Source organism: Paramormyrops kingsleyae, chromosome 10, assembly GCF_048594095.1.
Source record: "Paramormyrops kingsleyae isolate MSU_618 chromosome 10, PKINGS_0.4, whole genome shotgun sequence".
In the NCBI taxonomy this organism is placed as follows: Eukaryota; Metazoa; Chordata; class Actinopteri; order Osteoglossiformes; family Mormyridae; genus Paramormyrops; species Paramormyrops kingsleyae.
In genome coordinates, this window is record NC_132806.1 from 2,590,944 (window position 1) to 2,610,157 (window position 19,214).

Sequence of the window (19,214 nt, forward strand, 5' to 3'; positions counted from 1 at the left end):
TGGGAAATATTCTAGCAGGACCAGATGGCAGGGCGTTGTTCCGACTGGAGGACTCTCAGTTGAAGGTGGCACTTTCTCCTTAGGCTGTCCCTTAGTAAAATTTAAATTCTCTTTAGAAATGTAGAACACCTGACAGTCAGGGTTCCATCGCGCTTTTGCTATCCATGGGTATGGAGTCCACTCATATCCATGCATTCCTACAGAAAATTGTCATTTTGCTAAATTAGTGCAAAGTTATTGTTACTAGTTACAGTACCTAGAGTTACCTCGCTGACTTATTTGCTATTTGTTAAACGTTTGCAGCATTTCATGTCCTTCCAGGTGTGGGACATTATTGGACGCTCTCTGGTTGTGGACTCTGGAGAGGATGACCTTGGTGCAGGAGGCCATCCATTGTCTAAAATAACTGGAAATTCTGGACAGAGGTGAGATGGTAGACTTATGTGTTATGTTTGCATTTGTGTGTTCCAGAATAGTTTGATTTGCAACCACATTACCAAGATGTATTTGTATGTATGATTTGCATGTGTGGGAGTATATGGCTTATTTGGTCATCTTTGTCTGCTTTTCTAGTCTTGCCTGTGGCATCATCGCTCGCTCTGCTGGCCTTTTCCAAAACCCAAAGATGATCTGTGCCTGTGATGGAGTCACTCTTTGGGAGGAGAGAGATCGGCCTCTTGCAGGTCCTGGCCGCAGGGCCCCTGAGACACCAGCAGCCAATCTGTGAAGAGAACTGCGCTTTGTTATCGCTGTTGTTGCTGTCGCTGTCAACTGGAGAGCTGTGTTCAAACAGAGAATCAAGGAGCACTGAGTCAGGGTGTGTAATGATGCTTTCAATGCTTTCATTCTGTGAAATTAAACTCTTGAAAAACATTTTGTACTGATATAATTGTATTTTTTTGTTAAAAGTGAATGTATGTTTTATCTTTATACCTAAGCAATCATTTAAGGCATGAGAATATTAATGTCTGAGGATTCCAGCTCATATGCTTGTGTAAATAAGGCTAATTGGTATTTTCCACTATTATGTTGAGCCCTGCTGCTCAATATCTGCAAAGTGAAAAAAATGAGTAAATGAGTTTAATGATTATTTTTCAAGGGTGTTCACAATAGAGAACACAAGTAACTTACCACCAATTAATACGAATACAGCATCGTCTATGACCAATATATGTATAACTGAGGTTGATGTGATACTAAGCCTAGCTAAACTCAAAATAAATAAATCGCAGGGGCCTGATGGCATCTTACCTAGAGTCTTAAAAGAGATGAGGGATATTATTAGCCAACCTTTAACTTTAATATTCCAGAAATCGTTATCTGTGGGTGTGGTACCATCAGATTGGAAGCATGCTAATATAACACCCATATTCAAAAAAGGGGATAGAAGTAATCCAGCAAACTATAGGCCAATCAGTTTAACTAGCATTACTGGAAAAATAATGGAAGCTATAATTCAAGTGAAAATGGTAGATTACCTAGATGCAAATAACATCATAAAGGATAGCCAACATGGATTTAGGAGAGGTAGATCCTGCTTAACGAATCTACTTGAGTTCTTTGAGGAAGCTACAAGTGAAATTGATCACAAAAAGGCCTATGATGTGATTTACTTAGATTTCCAGAAGGCCTTTGATGTTGTCCCCCACAAACGTCTCTTGCTAAAGCTTAAAGCTGCAGGGATTTTAGGAAGTGTGGCAACTTGGATCAAAAACTGTTGGATCAAAATCTTATAAATATTTGTATACTGAATCCCTAAATTAATACATGAGAATTTCGTGTATATGGGTCATTGTCACAAACTCATTACTGAAACGCTTTTCTGTAATTTTCAAAATTAGTTTGAAGACAGACTCAAATTATACAACTAAATTACCTAAAATGTCGATTTAGCCTCTGCTGTAGTTAATTTGTTTTGCTTTCTTACCATTTATTTCTGTAATTAGCAAAAGTATTTTATCGAAATATCTTATCAAACAATTTGATTTTTGTGGGTTACATGCAATAAAAATGAAAGAATTAATACCTAGTTTTGTGCTACTGAATTATGACCACCTCTTGGGGGAAATGATGAAAAAACTTGCATAAGTGGAAAAGTGGTGGAAGCTATAAACCAAGTGAAAATGGTAGGTTACCTTGATTCTGAGGGATAGTCAGAGGTAGATCGTGTTTAACTAATTTACTTGAGTTCTTTGAGGAAGCTACAAGAGAAATTGATCACAAAAAGGCATACAATGTGATCTACTTAGATTTCCAGAAGGACTTTGATGTTGTCCACCAGAAATGGCTCTTGCTTAAGCTCAAAGCTGCAGGGATTTTAGGAACTGTAGCAGCTTGGATAGAAAACTGGTTAACTGACAGGAAGCAGCGAGTAGTTATTAGAGGCACAATGTCACAGTGGGCCTCCGTTCATAGTGGGGTACCGCAGGGTTCAATTTTAGGACCTCTATTGTTCCTAATTTACATTTATGATATTGACACCAATATGTCCAGTAAACTTGGTAAATTTTCAGACGACACCAAGGTGGGTGGTGTAGCAGATACTGATCTAGCAGCACAGAGGCTAATGGGATCTTGATTTAATTTGCGACTGGGCTGATACCTGGCAGATGAAATTTAACATGGATAAATCTATGGTAATCCAAGGTAATCCATGCAGGGAGCAGAAATATAAAGTACAGATATTTTATGGGTTCCACTGAAATAATGGTATCTGATTATGAGAAAGACCTCGGTGTGTATGTTGATACTTCCATGTCCCACTCTCGCCAGTGTGGGGAAGCAATAAAAAAGACCAATAGGATGTTGGGTTACATCTCTAGGTGTGTGGAGTTTAAGTTACAATGATATAATTCCTTGGTAAGACCCCACCTAGAATATTGTGTGCAGGTTTGGTCACCATACCTTAAAAAGGACATTGCTGCCTTGGAAGGGGTACAATGTAGGGCTACGAGAATGATATTCCTGGTCTTAGAGGATTGTCTTATGAGGAGAGGTTAGTTGAGCTGAATCTGTTTAGCCTCGAGCAAAGGAGACTAAGGTTCTAACAGGTCTAGATGCTGTTCAGCCAAATGGCTATTTCAATATTATAGTTTAAATACTAGAACTCGTGGCCATAAGTGGAAATTAGCAGGAGAACATTTTAAAATGAATTTGAGGAAGCACTTCTTTACACAGTGTGTAGTTAGAGTATGCAATAGTCTTCCTGCTAGTGTAGCGCAAGCTAAAACCCTGGGTTCCTTTAAATCAGAGCTAGATAAGATTTTAACAACTCTGAGCAATTAGTTAAGTTCTCCCCAAATGAGCTTGATGGGCCGAATGGCCTCCTCTCATTTGTAAATTTCTTATGTTCTTAAAAACAGAGCAGAAACCGACATTTTTAATATTGTACTGTACTGTGGTACCTCAGAACTCGAATTTAATCCCTTCAGAACTCCGGATCTAATCCTAAAAAGTTCAAGTTGTGATCGAATTTTCCCCATAAGAAATAATGGAAAGGCAATTAATTGGTTTTCGGCCCCCAAAAATTACACCTAAATATGTTTTTTTAGTATTTAAACACAAAATGAACCCGATAAAACAAGAAGAGCATATACTGTACTAAACACATCTAAGCACATTTATCAAAACAGTAATTTGTAGGGATGTAACGGTATTGTAAATACCGTCGTACCGCAATAGCAAATTTTTTCGATACTACCGTGGTCGCATGACTCGATAAAACGATAGGTCTTCTGAGAAAAGTTTGCTCAGGCGAATGGAGCGAACGGGAGGTAGCGGGAACTACAATTCCCATCAGCCCAGGCGTGGTCATCATCCTTTGCGGTCTGTTGTCCCTACAGATCCAGTAATGCGGAAATGGCGGGTGCTGCTAGTAGCGGCGAAGGAAAAGAGATGGAAATACTAAATTGAAACTTTATTTTTTTACATGGTTTAATAATTTTTTGTTATTAAAATTGAAAAATTGAAGTTCCTGTTTCAAAGTTTACAGATAGATGGCTAATTTGTATGCCATTGATATGTTCAGTGTTCATGTAAACTGTTTAATAAACACTTCTGGCACTTTTTTTGAGTCTCTTCATTAGTTTTGTTTTTCCTGTAAATGATTCAATAAATACTGTACCGTGCCATTCATACCGAGGTATTACCGTACCGTGAAGTTTTGATACCGTTACATCCCTAGTAATTTGTAAAGTAAGAAAATAAATGTATCCAACCAATGTGTTCTCCCCCGATCGTCCGCTCCTTCCGTGTGCCACGCCCCCTCGTTAACCCAGTGTGGAATCCCCGTGTGATCAGCTGTTTAAGAACATAAGAAATTTACAAATGAGAGGAGGCCATTCGGCCCATCAAGCTCGTTTGGGGAGAACTTAACTAATAGCTCAGAGTTGTTAAAATCTTATCTAGCTCTGATTTAAAGGAACCCAGGGTTTTAGCTTCCACTACACTAGCAGGAAGACTATTCCATACTCTAACTACACACTGTGTAAAGAAGTGATTCCTCAAATTTGTTTTAAAATGTTCTCCCGCTAATTTCCACTTATGGCCACGAGTTCTAGTATTTAGACTAATATTGAAATAGTCATTTGGCTGAACAGCATCCAGACCCGTTAGAATCTTATAGACCTGAATCATATCCCCCCTTAGTCTCCTTTGCTCAAGGCTAAACAGATTCAGTTCCGCTAACCTCTCCTCATAAGACATTCCTCTAAGACCAGGAATCATTCTCGTAGCTCTTCGTTGCACCTTTTCCAAGGCAGCAATGTCCTTCTTGAGGTATGGTGACCAAACCTGCACACAGTATTCTAGGTGGGGTCTTACCAAGGAATTATATAAGTGTAACATCACCTCCCTTGACTTAAACTCCACACATCTAGAGATATAACCCAACATTCTGTTCGCCTTTTTTATTGCTTCCCCACATTGGCGAGAGTGGGACATGGAAGCATCAACATACATACCGAGATCTTTCTCGTAATCAGCTACCTTTATTTCAGTGGAACCCATAAAATATCTGTACTTTATATTTCTGCTCCCTGCATGAATTACCTTGCATTTATCTGTGTTAAATTTCATCTGCCATGTATCAGCCCATTCGCTAATTAAATCCAGATCCCGTTGAAGCCTCTCTGCTGCTAGATTAGTATCTACTACCCCGCCCACCTTGGTGTCGTCTGCAAATTTAACCAGTTTACTGTATGTATTTGTGTCAATATCATTAATGTAAATTAGGAACAATAGAGGTCCTAAAATTGAACCCTGCGGTACCCCACTATGAACGGAGGCCCACTGTGACAGTGTGACTACTCGCTGCTTCCTGTCAGTTAGCCAGTTTTCGATCCAAGCTGCCACAGTTCCTAAAATCCCTGCAGCTTTAAGCTTTAGCAAGAGCCGTTTGTGGGGGACAACATCAATGGCCTTCTGGAAATCTAAGTAAATCACATCATAGGCCTTTTTGTGATCAATTTCACTTGTAGCTTCCTCAAAGAACTCAAGTAGATTCGTTAAGCAGGATCTACCTCTCCTAAATCCATGTTGGCTATCCTTTATGATGTTATTTGCATCTAGGTAATCTACCATTTTCACTTGAATTATAGCTTCCATTATTTTTCCAGTAATGCTAGTTAAACTGATTGGCCTATAGTTTGCTGGATTACTTCTATCCCCTTTTTTGAATATGGGTGTTATATTAGCATGCTTCCAATCTGATGGTACCACACCTGCAGATAACGATTTCTGGAATATTAAAGTTAAAGGTTGGCTAATAATATCCCTCATCTCTTTTAAGACTATTGGTAAGATGCCATCAGGCCCCTGCAATTTATTTATTTTGAGTTTAGCTAGGCTTAGTATCACATCAACCTCAGTTATACATATATTGGTCATAGACGATGCTGTATTCGTATTAATTGGTGGTAAGTTACTTGTGTTCTCTATTGTGAACACCCTTGAAAAATAATCATTAAACTCATTTACCATATCAATTTCATTATCAATTATAAGTCCCTTACTATCCTGCAAATTAGTGATTTCAGCTTTTAGTGCTCTCTTGGAGTTAAAATATTGGAAGAAACCTTTACTGTCATGCTTAGCCTCCAATGCAATTTTTCTTTCTACAGTACATCCCTCTTGGATAGCCTAATGTCATTTTTTAACTCTGCCTGTAGACTTAGATACTCCTGCTTAATTTTGAAATCATTAGTTATTTTCCATTTTTGGAACAGAGCCCTTTTCCTCCTGACTTTATTCTTAATTTCCTTAGTAAACCACCTTGGTTGTCGTTTCCTAGATTTAGTTTTGCTGGAAACAGGTATGAAGTCCTCTTGCACTTGCAACAATGTGCTTTTGAAAAATTCCCATGCTTCTTCTACTGTTTTGCTATTTAACTCTGTCCAGTTTACAGTTTCTAATTTCCGTCTCATACCATTAAAGTTAGCCTTCCTAACATTGTATACTTTTAATTTCGACTTTGCTCTTCGGACACTAAAATTAACCTCGAATTTAACCATGTTATGATCACTACCGTACAATGGGTCTAAAACCTCTAATTTTCCAATCCTATCCTGGTTATTACAGAAAACCAGATCAAGAAGGGCTTCTCCCCTGGTAGGAGTATTAACAAACTGAGTAAAAAAACAATCCTGTACTAATTCCACCATCTCAAGTTCATTTACAGAAGAGCCAGAGATTGTGTCCCACTGTATCCCAGGTAAATTAAAATCACCCATAACCACCACATCATTTTTATTACTCATAATCCTGATATCATCATATAATATTCTGCTTTCCTCTACAGCTACATTCTGGTTGTTGTCATTATAGTCCTCTGTATTTCGTCCGCATTTCAGTTTGATTCTCCAGTCCGGTCATTGTATTGTCCGTCTGCGTTTTGCCTGCCTTACATGTAATTAAACCCCGTATTCACCGATACCGTTTGTCGTCGTTCCGTCCTGTTTGGCACAACAATATTATTATAATTAAACGTATTAATGGTTTATTATTAATATTAAAATGATCATTTTTTTTTTTTTTAAATGTATTTTATTATATAATAATTACTGTTACTGTCTATCATTGTCTAAATGTATTTTTACTGTCTAAATATATGTATTCAGTTAGTGTAAACATGCACGGTGCTATCACAGCGAATGCGAGGCTGAAACTGAAGCTTTACCCTTTGTTTCCGCTGAGAGACATGCCGCGTGACTCATTTCCCCGGGCGTACAAGTTATCTTAGGTCGGCGTTCACGGTTTGACTTCTGAGATTCAGATCGAGTACTAGGTAATTTTTTTCTGAACTGGTTGGTTCAACTTTTAAGAAGTAAAAGTGCAACTTTTAAGATCAGTCCTCTAATTAGTAATCTAATTAGGGAGTTGCAACAAAAACCCGCATACACACCGGCCCTTTATGGATAAGATTGGGTACCCCTGTCCTTGGGTATGACCAATGTCTATAATGGCTTTATTCTTGTTTTTCAGCCTCATAACGGCTTCTTTGACTGTCATTGGCACAGCTCTTCTCCTCATGTTTAGCAATGGCAACTACAGACCCAAAATGGTAGAAGCAAGCTTAGGTATCTTATCCCTGCACTAATGAATCAATGAAACACACCAGAATAATCACAAACAGCTGGGAAGCCAAAAGTCCCAAACATTGTGGTACCCTGCAATGAGGGGGGTTATGTATGAAATGTGATGTAATTTCTACATGGTGAAACTGAAATGTAAGCAAATAACGTTCAATTAAAGTCTGGAATGTGCACTTTAAATTAGATTGTTCATCTCTGTGCAAGCATATATGCAAAACACTATTGGTAAAAAGGCAATTAATCCAGTTTATTCTTTGTGTATTCTAGGCTGCAGATGGCCAACCCATTTCCATTGCTGCTATTGTCACTCTGCTTAGAAGAAATAATATCAGGTAGGTTAAGTCATGCAAGGCAATGGTCTCCGTACAACTTTCACTTTCAGCCCCAGCAATGGCAACCCCAGTAACAGCACCTGAACCTCCACCAGCAGATCCATTGTCTGCCCACCAGCAGCCACCTGTAGTCACTGTAGCATTGTAGTAAATAGGTGTAACTTAAATTTCCACATATTCAAAAATGAGAAAAACAGCTAACATTCATTTCATCCAACAGCATCTGTCTTGCCAATGCAGTGATACACTCAGTACCAGTCCTAGCTGATGTGATGTCATTACTAACGATGATGCATTTGGTTTGTTGACAACAAAGAGCAAGAATGCCCCTTAGTGATAAGCAACAACAAGGATTTGTATCCCTCTGTGTCCCATGTATGACCGCAGGGTAACAGCCTCTTTTGAGATGATGCTGTTCAGTGACGGATGAGAAGTCTATCCCTATAGCCTATGGAGAATAATCTAACTAAAACAACTAATTTATGAATACAGGGAAATTTTGATGTCCATGACAATTAGCCTATACTGAGTGTGAAGGTTAAGCCACTGTATATGGGATAACAAATATGTCATTTATCTTTTCCTTACTGGTTAACTTACGTTACCTCAGTACTAGTAACTAGATTGAGTGCCTGAGTGACAGTCTGCCAAACAAAATAACAATGCTCAGAGTGACCCCTTAAATTCAGTGGACATAACGTTAGTTTAGTTAAGATAAGCAGGCATCTACATTAAAATACTGTAAACGGAATAGCTTAAAACTTGTCGTAAACAGTCAGTATTGTGACTATAGATTATTCTAAGCAAGTGGGCAGTAGGTCTATTTAGAATAAAATAAATTTCCCTAAATTTCCCCTCAATTGTTTCCCTAAATTATTAGTCATTTCCATAAGAATATGTGCTTTTCCAACTAAACACAGCAATTTAAAACTTATAATTTCATCTGTAATAAAGAGAAGACACTCCTTGCAGGAAGACGTTATGGGATGGATAGCCACCCCTTGAGGTTTTTGGGAAATGCCCCTTGAAGTTATGGTCTGCAATGAGCAGCTTCTCAAATCAGCCTACTGCTGGCTGGCTCGGCGTGTTATTTATCAAGCAAGAAAAGAAGATAGATCAAATAACAAGTTTCAATGTCCATGTTCTCATCCATAAAGCCAAGGTAAATGTCCCTCCACTGGAGGTGCATGACACCTTCCCAGAAATTGTTCCAGGTCAGTTCAAAATATTTTGGAAAAAAAACATGAGAAATTGTTTTGTACATCAGTTCACAAAAATCACAAGAGTTACTAACATTTAAATAGAATCTCTCTGACACTTCTTTAAGTGGGTATATTCTGTGAATAATCTTAATAGTTGCTTCTTTTACTTTATTAATTCATTTATCACATCTTATCCATATTTTAGACTAGTTTACATCGCCATAAGAAGCAACCCAGTGACAGTCAGATCCTGTAGAGGGACCACCAACATTCCTCATGATAGGTGGAATGTGTACACAACATAAAATGAATATAATGAAATACAATTTAATATAAGTAATGTGGAGTAATCCCAAACAATTCGGGACAGGTACACACATGTGAAATAGTACAGTTAACGAGTATACCAAAGTCCTGATATTTAAAACGTATTATAGTTAATAAAATGTATGTTTATTGAAAACGTATAAATTCATAGTGCAAAATCGAAGGAAATAAAACCAATCATGACAGATTTGGCATTAGCGAACGCACTTTATTCACTTCTATATAAAATGCTTATAGAATACTTCAGCTTGCATGGCGACTAGTACTGTGGGCTCGCGAGAAGTGTCGAACGGACACACACACAAAAAAAAAAAAAAAAAAAAAAAAAAAAAAAGGAAACGGGCGCGACCATTTTGAAACAAGGAACTGCTTAGGTAAGATGGAAGCTTATGTGTTCCCACATTTCGTTCTTATTTTCTCTTTTTTTTATACTCAGCAAACCTTACCCATTTTGGATCGTTATTAATATTAACACTCGGTATAAATGGTAAGCTATAATGTACATAGTAGCACTGGGTAATACACCGAAAAGCTTTATGTCTTTGTCATCGCGGCCAGTGTGCAGCGAGACTCGTATATCGGTTGGACGAGTAGGTGCTTTATTTTCTCTGCTGTTATTTAGCAAGATATATATTAGATTCCGAATGTTTAAATGTATGCTTATACGATCCAAAACGATAACTCGCCTAAGTGACGTGTACGAGTAGGGAGGAAACGTCGTGGATGAACGTATCTACCAGGCTAGCTTTGAGCCTTATTTAGCATTTTTGGCTAGCTTTGTGCTTTACGGCGCTAGCAAGCTAGCTTGCTTCCAATGAAGGGCATTGAGACTTCCGTTTACCCTCAAACAGTTAAGCTTTTAGAAAAGTGAAATTTGTGCTTTTGTAATACAGATAAGCTATTAATTATACTGACCGTTAAATCAACGCTTAAGATGTATAGTTGTCCTTTATAATTAGCATTTATCCGAACGGCGTCGTGTTCCCGGAAGTGAGGCGCGTTAACTCGCCGCGCCACCACCGCCTCTCATTCCTCTCCACACTGTTAGCACAGGCGCCAATACGCACGCCATCGTCATGGATCAGTGTTTTAGCTGGCGAACACCTGACACAATATATTACGTTTGCTTCGTAATTTTCAGTATTACGTATTTCAGTGTTGATAAACCTACGATGAGTGCTGTTTTCCCAAAAACCTGACATATGCTTTCAGTAATAAAGTTTTAAGTATTTCTTATTCAAGTGGGAATTTTTTAGAAGTAAAAAGTATAAATTATATGGCTACGTTTGCTTTCATTATTATGAGTTACCCTTAAGCACTAACATAATTGTTTCTGCTGAATGTCTCCTCTTTCTGTTACAGGAACAATGGATAAGAGCAACACAGTGAAGCTGTTTGTGGGGAATTTGGCCCTGGACACAACCCAGGAAGAGCTGTCCTCCATCTTTGAGCCTTATGGGTCTGTGGTGAGCTGCAGTGTGCTCAGGCAGTTTGCCTTTGTGCACCTGCAGGGCGAGGGCGCTGCTGCCAGGGCCATCAAGGAGTTGAATGGCCGTGAATTTCGTGGGCGTAACCTGGTTGTGGAGGAGTCACGTGGGAGACCATTACACTCGACCAAGGTGTTTGTGGGTAACCTGAGCGGTATGTGCACCACAGAGGACCTGCAGGAGCTTTTCCAGACGTTTGGGAAAGTGCTGGAGTGTGACAAGGTCAAAGGTGAGCGGTACTCTACTCCTGGGTTTTTCTTGCTGCTGAGTAGGTACTTGGAGGAAGCATTCGTATTACTTGCAACATTGTATGGCTTTTAGGAATCGTTGGTTCCCATGGCTACCTGACTTGAGTCCCCAGTTCTGTGGTTATAGGAGCATAATGAAGGTGATATTTAGGCTCTCATGGCTATGACTCAACTGTTTCTGATTTCTGAGTTTGTGCTTGTCAGCTTGAGTCCTTCCTTCAGCTCACCCTCCAGGTGGAGCCTAGTTCTCTCCATCTTACTGTAATGCCTATCTTTGGGTGGTGCGTAACTGGTGTATTAACCGTCTGTGGGTTTGAATTCTGTGACTGGCAGCATAATCAAATCATTATCTTAGTACCCCTGGAGCGCTGCACACTGACAGACCCGTGCTCTGACTCCTAAAACTCACTGTCACCTGTATATAGTCTGTCTGTGTTTCATGGGGCACTTAGTATGATATGCGAAAAGTAAAAAAAAAACCTATATGCCTGCAATTTAGTTTATTAGCTAGTTTCTTCTAGTATTAGTTTTGCTCCATAAAATACATTTTATTGCTAAAATTATTATAAAAAAAAGGCAAGCAGAGTTATGTAGTGTTGCAGTACTGCTGTGTGCCACTTTAGGAACCTGTGAAGCACTACTTTGTTCCGTGTAGTTGTAGGTGCATGCCTTGACTCAGACTGACAGCCAGATTCTGCTCGTTCGCAGGCTATGCCTTTGTGCACATGGAGAACAAAGAGGATGCGCTGCAGGCCATCGAGGCGCTTCACGGGACCTCCTTCAAGGGCCGCCCACTTTCCGTGGAGCTCTCCAAGGTGCAGCCCAGCAAGCAGGCGCCCACGGGCAAAATCCCTTGTGTGAGCTGCGGCAAGCAGGGTCACTATGCGGGGGAGTGCCCTATGGGCAAACCCACTCTGGAGCAGTACCAGAGCCAGGCTGCTGTGCTGGCAGCTGCTGCCGCTGCTGCTGCCGGGCTCCCACTGCAGGTGCAGCAAAGTGTCCACAACTCAGTGTACAACACGTCCACCTTCGACCCCACGTACGCGGCCCTCACGGGCCTGACGACCCGCAACCGATCTGACGGTACTCCGGTGAGCCCGGCTGTGTACGGGGCCCTGGCCAGCCAGGTGTACGGCGCCGTTGCCAACCAGCTCTATGGCTCCATGGGCAATCAGGCACTGACCTCTGGCGCCACCCAGGTGTACAGTGGCATGAGCACTTCAGAGTATGGCCAGGTGACAAACGACTCGGCCGCCGCCGCCGCCGTTGCCGCCGCCGCTGCCTACAACACCCAGATGTACCCGCCGGCCATGGGCAGCCCCATGTATCTGAGTGCCGGGGAGGTTCCCTCAGCCACAGCGGCCGTGAACCCTGCGTACAGCGTGGCGCCTGCCCTCTACAGCGCCAGTCCAGCCTATGGGAGCACTGACCCGACGGCACAGGCCATCTTCAAGGCGGCACGGGCACATTACTTTGCCCAAGGCCAGCAGGTCCTTGCTGAGCAGCAGGCTGGAGCAAAGTCAGGCGAGCGAGACCGCAGCCCTTTGCGCCGCTCGGCGCCTTTGCTCCCCGACCCGGTGCCCAAACCTTTCATGCAACAGAGGCCCAAACGTAGAGCCCTCCTGCCCACACCCTCGAGCCGGCCAGAGGATGGCGCAGCAGCAGAGGAAGATCCCGTGGCGAGGTAGGCTATGTGTTTGCTTGTGTTCATCCTGTCACTGCTTTGTGGCAGGAGGTCGGGCCGTTCAGCTTGCTGCTGCTTTGTTTATTTACTTGTGCTTTCCTTATTTCAGGTATTATGCAGACTATTACCAGCAGTACCAACAGTACCCCCAGTACCAGTTTGCCTACCCACCCCCAGACCCCCTGCCCCCTGTGCCTGGCCAGGATGCCCCTCAGCCTCCTGCCCCGGGTGCTGCTACGTCGCCCAGACTGTATGAGCCGCCGCCTCCGCCGTCGTCGCGCAAGGAGCCCCTCTTCCGCCGCCCTGAGCTCCCCCCTCACACTCCAGAGCCCCCGTTCCGATAGTGGCCCTGCTCTCCCTCCCTCCCGTGGAGGTCGTGTGTGTGAGCGTGCTTGTCTGTGTGTACCAGGGTCTTTAAGGACTGTATCCCAACTTTGGTCCTTTGTCAACTCATTTATAGGCAGGTCATTTGGAGGAAAGATTTGGTTTTATCCTTTAAAAGTGGCTTCAACACATACAATAATTTGTATTACTCCTTTTGTTAAAAAAAGGTCTTTTTTTCTTTTCTTTTTTTTTTGTTCGCTGGTTATTTTCTTGGTATTTGTCATATCATACAGCACTGACTACGTTCCTGCTTTGGTTTAATCACAATTTTAGATATATTTTTCGGGAACTTTAATTGTAGAGCAGCCTGACATTTGGACTGTTACTTACATATTCTACTGTTGTTGTCTTAGCAGTGCATTTAATACATTTTGGACATACATGGCCTGTCTCCTTTTTGTCCCCCTCTCCTTAGCGTTTTAATTTGGTGTAAAAACAACCCCAAACAATTTGGTATGGTGAAGTGTTGAACACATGATGATGTCATATAGGATCAGGGTTAGTATCTAGTACTTTTCTTTAGTTCTGCCAGCCACTATAGTGGCAGTGGTGTGGACAGCCCTGACATTTCTGCTTCTTGATGGGCTGTGGAGAAATAAGCAGGCACACAGGCAGGGGATCACTGGCACAAGAGCCATAAGACTCCCCCCCCCTCCTCCCACTATTGGGACTCTACCACACACACCCTGCATCTACCTCTCACTGAGATGCAGCTGAAGCACGTGGCCTGTAGGCTGGCCGGTCAGTGAGCCTTTGGGATTGACTTGCCATATGACAGCAGCTAGCTTGCCAACCCATTTGCCTTCACCCTGAAAGGGGATGGTGTGTGGTAGTGAAGATTTTTGTAACTGCTTTTACTTCATTCACCCTCTGGATGTGTCCATAGGGCCCTCACTTGTTTGAACTTTAGTCATGTGTCTAATCTTGTAAATAAAATGGGAAAAGGGACTCAATCCATTTTCATGTAGGTGTTTTGCCTTTCTGTAGCCAAGTCTGTGCTGTATGTTGTCACAGGTGTTTGTGCCATTGCTGCCAGCAGTTGCATTTTTGCTGCAGGCCTCACCCATGTGCCCCATCTACTCTTAGCACATAATGTGCTCTCATTCCTACCTTTATGTGATACCTCCAGGTGGGATACTGAGCTCAGAGCCGGCTGCTGCAGTCTCTGGGTGCATGTTTGGTGTAAGGCCTAAGAGTTATACAAGCCATGAAAGAACAGCAGTGTCCGGGGCTCTGGACAGTAACAAGCTGCATAGTTCTGGTACATGGGTCTCGCAGCTTTTCTCAGCTTATGTGTTATGAGTGTGTACAAAGTCACAACATTGACCAAAAGTAACAATTTCACTTTAATCTTGCACAGTTTCTCTACAGCATAAAATCAAATCTTTCCAACCATTTCAAGAAACATTTGAACTGTCTCAGCAATGAGAACAATGTCTCTTTTATTTGAATGAAAAGGGTAGGGTGAAATGGCACATTTAGCCTTGCAAACGTGAAGTTGTAATAAAAACAAACCCTTATCACTAAACCTTGAGCACGTAGTGAAATAAAATGAATTATCCATGATATTGGAAAATGTGTTCAGTTTGTGTACAGTTTTTTGTAACTGGGTTCATGTTTTAAATTAGCAGTCAAAATGCAATGAATTGTTTTTAAGTTTTATATGTCCCTTTATCAAATCATGAGAAAGGGTTAGAAATTTGAGATTGTTGAAACACAATTTGTTCACCTTTTGTTTTTAAGTTTCTGAAGTTGTACTAAATTGACCTGAACTTCAGACATTACTCCTTTGTGTTTTATAAGGGCATTTTGTCCAGTGTAAGATTCAAAGGAGCTTCTTGTGGTTTGTTTATATATTTTTGTATTTTTTTTTTTCTTTAATCTTGCCCATCCTGACACATCTGGTCAAGATCTTCCCGTTTTCTTTCTTGTCCAGCTCTCTCCTCTCCCTAGGAGTGTGAGTGACGGTTTTCCTTCCTTTGAGCACCAGCGATCGATGTGATGGTGAGAACAGGGAGCGCTCACGCACACACGCGTGCACACACACTGAGCCCTGCTCATCTGCATTCATAACCTTGCTGTCCCAAACCCTTACATTTGGGGTGCTGTTAGGATGAAAAGATGTAGATGTCCTCTTTGTTGTTAGCATGTGTTTTTCCTTTTAATTTTTTGAAAATCTACATTTCATGATAAATATGTATTTGCATTAAAAATAAAGAATCTTAACAGTATTATTAATAGGGCTTGCAGGGTTTTCATTACTTTTATATTCTTATCAGGGTTTTTGTTCAAAAACCACAATCCACAAATTAGCTGGGATGGGGACTTTGCATAGCTCAGTGCTGAACTTCATAGGTTCCGATGAGACAGTGTGTTCAGTACAGCTGCCACAGCATTCAGTGCTGTCTGCAATGCTTATTGGTTTCCTGTTCCTGGTGATATGTCAAGGAAATGCCCAGGGTAACAAGTCTGTGACATTTTACTATGCCGAGGGAATATAGTGTTGAGGCGGGTGGCCTTGATGTGAATGTAGGAGCAATCAGTGGGTTGGCGTTTTCAAATCGGGACAAACAAAAGAAGGTTCTCCTCTTATTTGGTACTTGGCAAAGAAGGGATGTTGGTTGTTTTGCTGGCACTGCGGTTCTGCTTATTTGTTGCTGTGATTATGGCCACTATTCTGTAGAAGTGCATGTTTCTCTTCTCATTCTGCTTTTCAAGACCATTTTTCCCCCTTTGACTAACTATTCCAACTGAATTAGGTCCCAGGCCACCGGACGCCATGTGCGTGTGATGTGGGGGGAAGAAAATTAGCATCGCGAAATGCTGTGGAAGCGCCCCCCCCCCCTTCCCCTCAAGGTAAAAGCACTGAGACCCCGAATGACGTCTGCGCCTCAACAGTACACTTCCCCCCCGTCTACCCCATTCCAACGTCTTGGGTACATGAAGGGCGCTATGGACTGCAGAGGGTCATGGGTTATGCACTAACCAAAGACTGGAGTCAGTGGTGACGACGTGTTAGGGAGCGCACGCACATACATACTGTGAAGTCGGCTTGGAGTTCTGTTCCATGTTTTGTGGTAGGTGCGTGAGCGATTGAGTGTGTGGGACAGTACCCACATATGCCATTTTAGGCCTGCTGGATCTGAGTGCCCCCCCCCCCCCCCCTGAGCGCCTGCCCGCCGTACACGACGTTCGCCGCTGCCGTCGCCCCCCTCCCCCTTCTGGTTCTGCTCAGCCTTTTGCAACAGCAACTCAACTGCCCAGGAGCCTGGTTCTGGTACCCCAGGGATTACCCTACTATGGGACTGTATAACAACTGGTAGTCTCAGGAGACCCAGTTTCTCAGAAGAGTGGGTTGGTTTTTTTCTTTTTTTTCCCCCTCTCCCCATCTTTGACTCCTTGTGTGAAAGGGACTTAAATTGCCTGATCTGGCCCTGATTGGATTGATTTATTCAGATTCTACCTAGGAAAAAAAAAACTTTTCCATGGGGCATCATTTCAATCATGTTTTTAATAAGTGGCGGACTTGTATCCTGTGGAACAATGAAAAGTAGACCTATGTGAATGCATAGAGACTATGTATCTGCAAATTTCATTCAAGTCCCTCCAAAGCCCCCAGCCTTGCAAAATATCATATAGGATAGGCTTTTTGATTATATGATCAGCAGCATATGTTAGCACTCCTATGGGAAGTTTTTGGAAGGGCATAGTTGAACGTAGGTGGAAAGGGAAGTTGCTGGACATGTTGCATCGGCTTGTTTTTATGATGTGTGTGTGTGTGTGTGAGGATTTTCCATTGGTACACGGGCGCACACATGCACACACAACTGAGGTGTTCCACCTGTGCTCTGAACAGCTGCAAGGCGCAGTGCTGTAGAGAGGCTGAGGTGAGACGGGGGTTCCCCTTTGTGTCGGCATCTCTGCATCACCCCACCGATGAAGGGATGGATGGATGGATGGATGGAAGGTAAGCAATGCATGGGTCACCAGCTCCAGTCCATCCCCATTCCCTAACCCCCTCCACCATAGAGCCCCCATCCCCTATCCTGTTCCTGGAGGGCAACAGGTCAGAGGGCACTATATAGGCCAGTGGTCTCAAACTGCAGTCCTGGAGGGCCGGAGTCCTGCACATTTTTGGGTTTCCCCTCATTTAACACACCTGATTCAACTCCTTGTGCTAATTGCCACACAGCTCTTGAGCTGAATCACTTGTGATGGAACAGGGAAAGAACTAAGCTACACAGGGCTCCGGCCCCCCAGGACTGGAGTTTGAGATCCCGATATAAGCAGTTACACTAGAAGGCTCCCAGTGCTCTACACTGGAGATTGTCATCGTTGAGCTTGCAGGCCACTGTGCCAACTAAAGGCACTAAAATAATAGCTTTTCTTTTTAACCAGAACTAATCATTTATGCCCATTTGTGTCAGGTATAAATTGAGACCAGCACAGATCTAATCACATTTCTTTGGGTAGGTTCGCTCCGAGTGTGCAACAAATGTCCTTTGTCTTTAGTCATTTTTATTGTGCAAGATCTTCCACCCTCATGCAAGTAACCCCCAATCAAATCTATCCACATGTAAGCCATAGTCTGTGAAATGCAGTGATTGGTTAGCTGATTCTCAGTTCCAGAGCCCTGTATTTTTCTTTTAGTTTTGGTGGCCAGTACATAGAAGTATTGTAACCACGTTGAAATATTCAGATTGCAGGGATATACACAACAGACCAGCTTTTTTGTGGTATTAAAGTTCTATTGAGCGCCATAGATTTTGGGCACAGTGTGTGTTTTGAGCAATTTGGGCAGAAGTGTAAAATATACATGAGTTCTCAGCCAGTTTAAGTGGTGTGGTAAATTTAGAAAATGGAGGGCAAGAGTTTTTCTAAGGATGGTAAAATTAACATGTAGCTTAATGATTTGTCAGATGTGTAAGTTGATTTTGTTTAAATAGGGTTGTTGGTTTTAAAATACTTGTTAGATTTATTATTGCAATAGAACTAATTTTGCAGCCAATAGATTAGATGTTTACTTTTAAAAATCACAGAATCAACAAAACAATGGGGACAAGTTTCAACTGCTTTACCTCAGGAAAAGGAACTTCAAATTTTTTGTATTGATGTTGTGACCATTGTATTGTCTGGTATTTGGGAATAAATGATCTGTCGAGAAATTGTGTTGTGTACTTCATCTGTGGGTGAAACTTCTGAATATAGAATTTCGTGCTGTTAATTAAGGGAAAATGCTGAAGACATGGAAGATATTTCCATCTGAGTGGTCCAGTCTTCTGGACCAGTTAATTTCGGTTTACTGTATGCGACTTACACTTGAAAAATTAAAAAAAAAAATTCCCCACAAAGTGAACGGGAATAAATGGTTTCAGATTTCCTTTAAAATATGTTTGGATTTAGATGCCTCACCAATCAGTACTGAAACTGAGATCAAAGCTAATTGTAGTTGAGTGCTGTCTGGAAGCAAAGGGGTGTAAATGTTTGGAAGTAAAAACCTAACCAGTAGGCAAAATGTATAGTAAATTATTAATGCTCTAACTTTAAAGTAAATACTGAAAATTGCAACGACCCATTCGTTCTTGAAGGTTTTATTATGAAGTCGAATAGCTGAATGGGCAAGTGTACAATAATACGGAATTTATGTTTTAATTTTTACATTTGAGTGCGGTTCAGATTTTGAAACTCCAATATTACGGTTCTAGTAGCATGCTGCTGTTGGTCAACTAACTATAACGAGCTCGCAACCACCCTGTCTATCCACGTGTAAGCCATATTTTGTGAGACGCAGTAATGGGTTAGCTCATTCTCAGTATGCGCCATTACCTTCAACTACACTGCTGCTTGCAGCCACGGTGAGATATTTTTGCAAATATTTTTTATTTCGAGGAAAATGTACTTACATGTCCAATAGCAAGCTAACGTGCGTTTTCACGTGCTAACACGCGATAATGATTGACC

The 19,214-nt window shown here is 41.8% G+C and overlaps 1 protein-coding gene across 6 annotated transcripts; it reads left to right on the forward strand.

The window, feature by feature from the left end:
- Nucleotides 1-321: 321 nt before the first annotated feature.
- LOC111834217 (uncharacterized) lies at nucleotides 322-18,418 on the forward strand. 6 transcript variants are annotated; one of them, XR_002835957.2, is made up of 8 exons: nucleotides 322-425; nucleotides 574-817; nucleotides 7,857-7,921; nucleotides 10,813-11,166; nucleotides 11,894-12,869; nucleotides 12,979-15,257; nucleotides 16,013-16,109; nucleotides 17,110-18,418. XR_002835957.2 is itself a non-coding variant. In XM_023793252.2 (6 exons), the coding sequence occupies exons 2-6, from the start codon at nucleotides 642-644 to the stop codon at nucleotides 13,211-13,213; spliced, it is 1,806 nt and encodes a 601-aa protein (XP_023649020.2). In that variant the 5' UTR covers nucleotides 322-425; nucleotides 574-641; the 3' UTR covers nucleotides 13,214-18,418. The 6 variants fall into 6 exon arrangements, 3 of the variants coding, with proteins under 3 accessions (XP_023649020.2, XP_023649022.1, XP_023649023.1); XR_002835955.2 differs by having other exon boundaries at nucleotides 12,979-16,109; XR_002835956.2 differs by having other exon boundaries at nucleotides 16,013-18,418.
- The last annotated feature ends 796 nt before the right edge of the window (nucleotides 18,419-19,214 follow it).

What these genes read in the sequence shown, in the direction of transcription:
- LOC111834217 (XM_023793252.2), top strand. Translation starts at nt 642, where the DNA reads ATGGAGTCACTCTTTGGGAGGAGAGAGATCGGCCTCTTGCAGGTCCTG. An exon ending in TCAAGGAGCACTGAGTCAGG is followed by an intron (nt 818 to 7,856) that starts GTGTGTAATGAT and finishes TGTGTATTCTAG; the next exon opens with GCTGCAGATGGCCAACCCAT. An exon ending in GGAGTGTGACAAGGTCAAAG is followed by an intron (nt 11,167 to 11,893) that starts GTGAGCGGTACT and finishes GCTCGTTCGCAG; the next exon opens with GCTATGCCTTTGTGCACATG.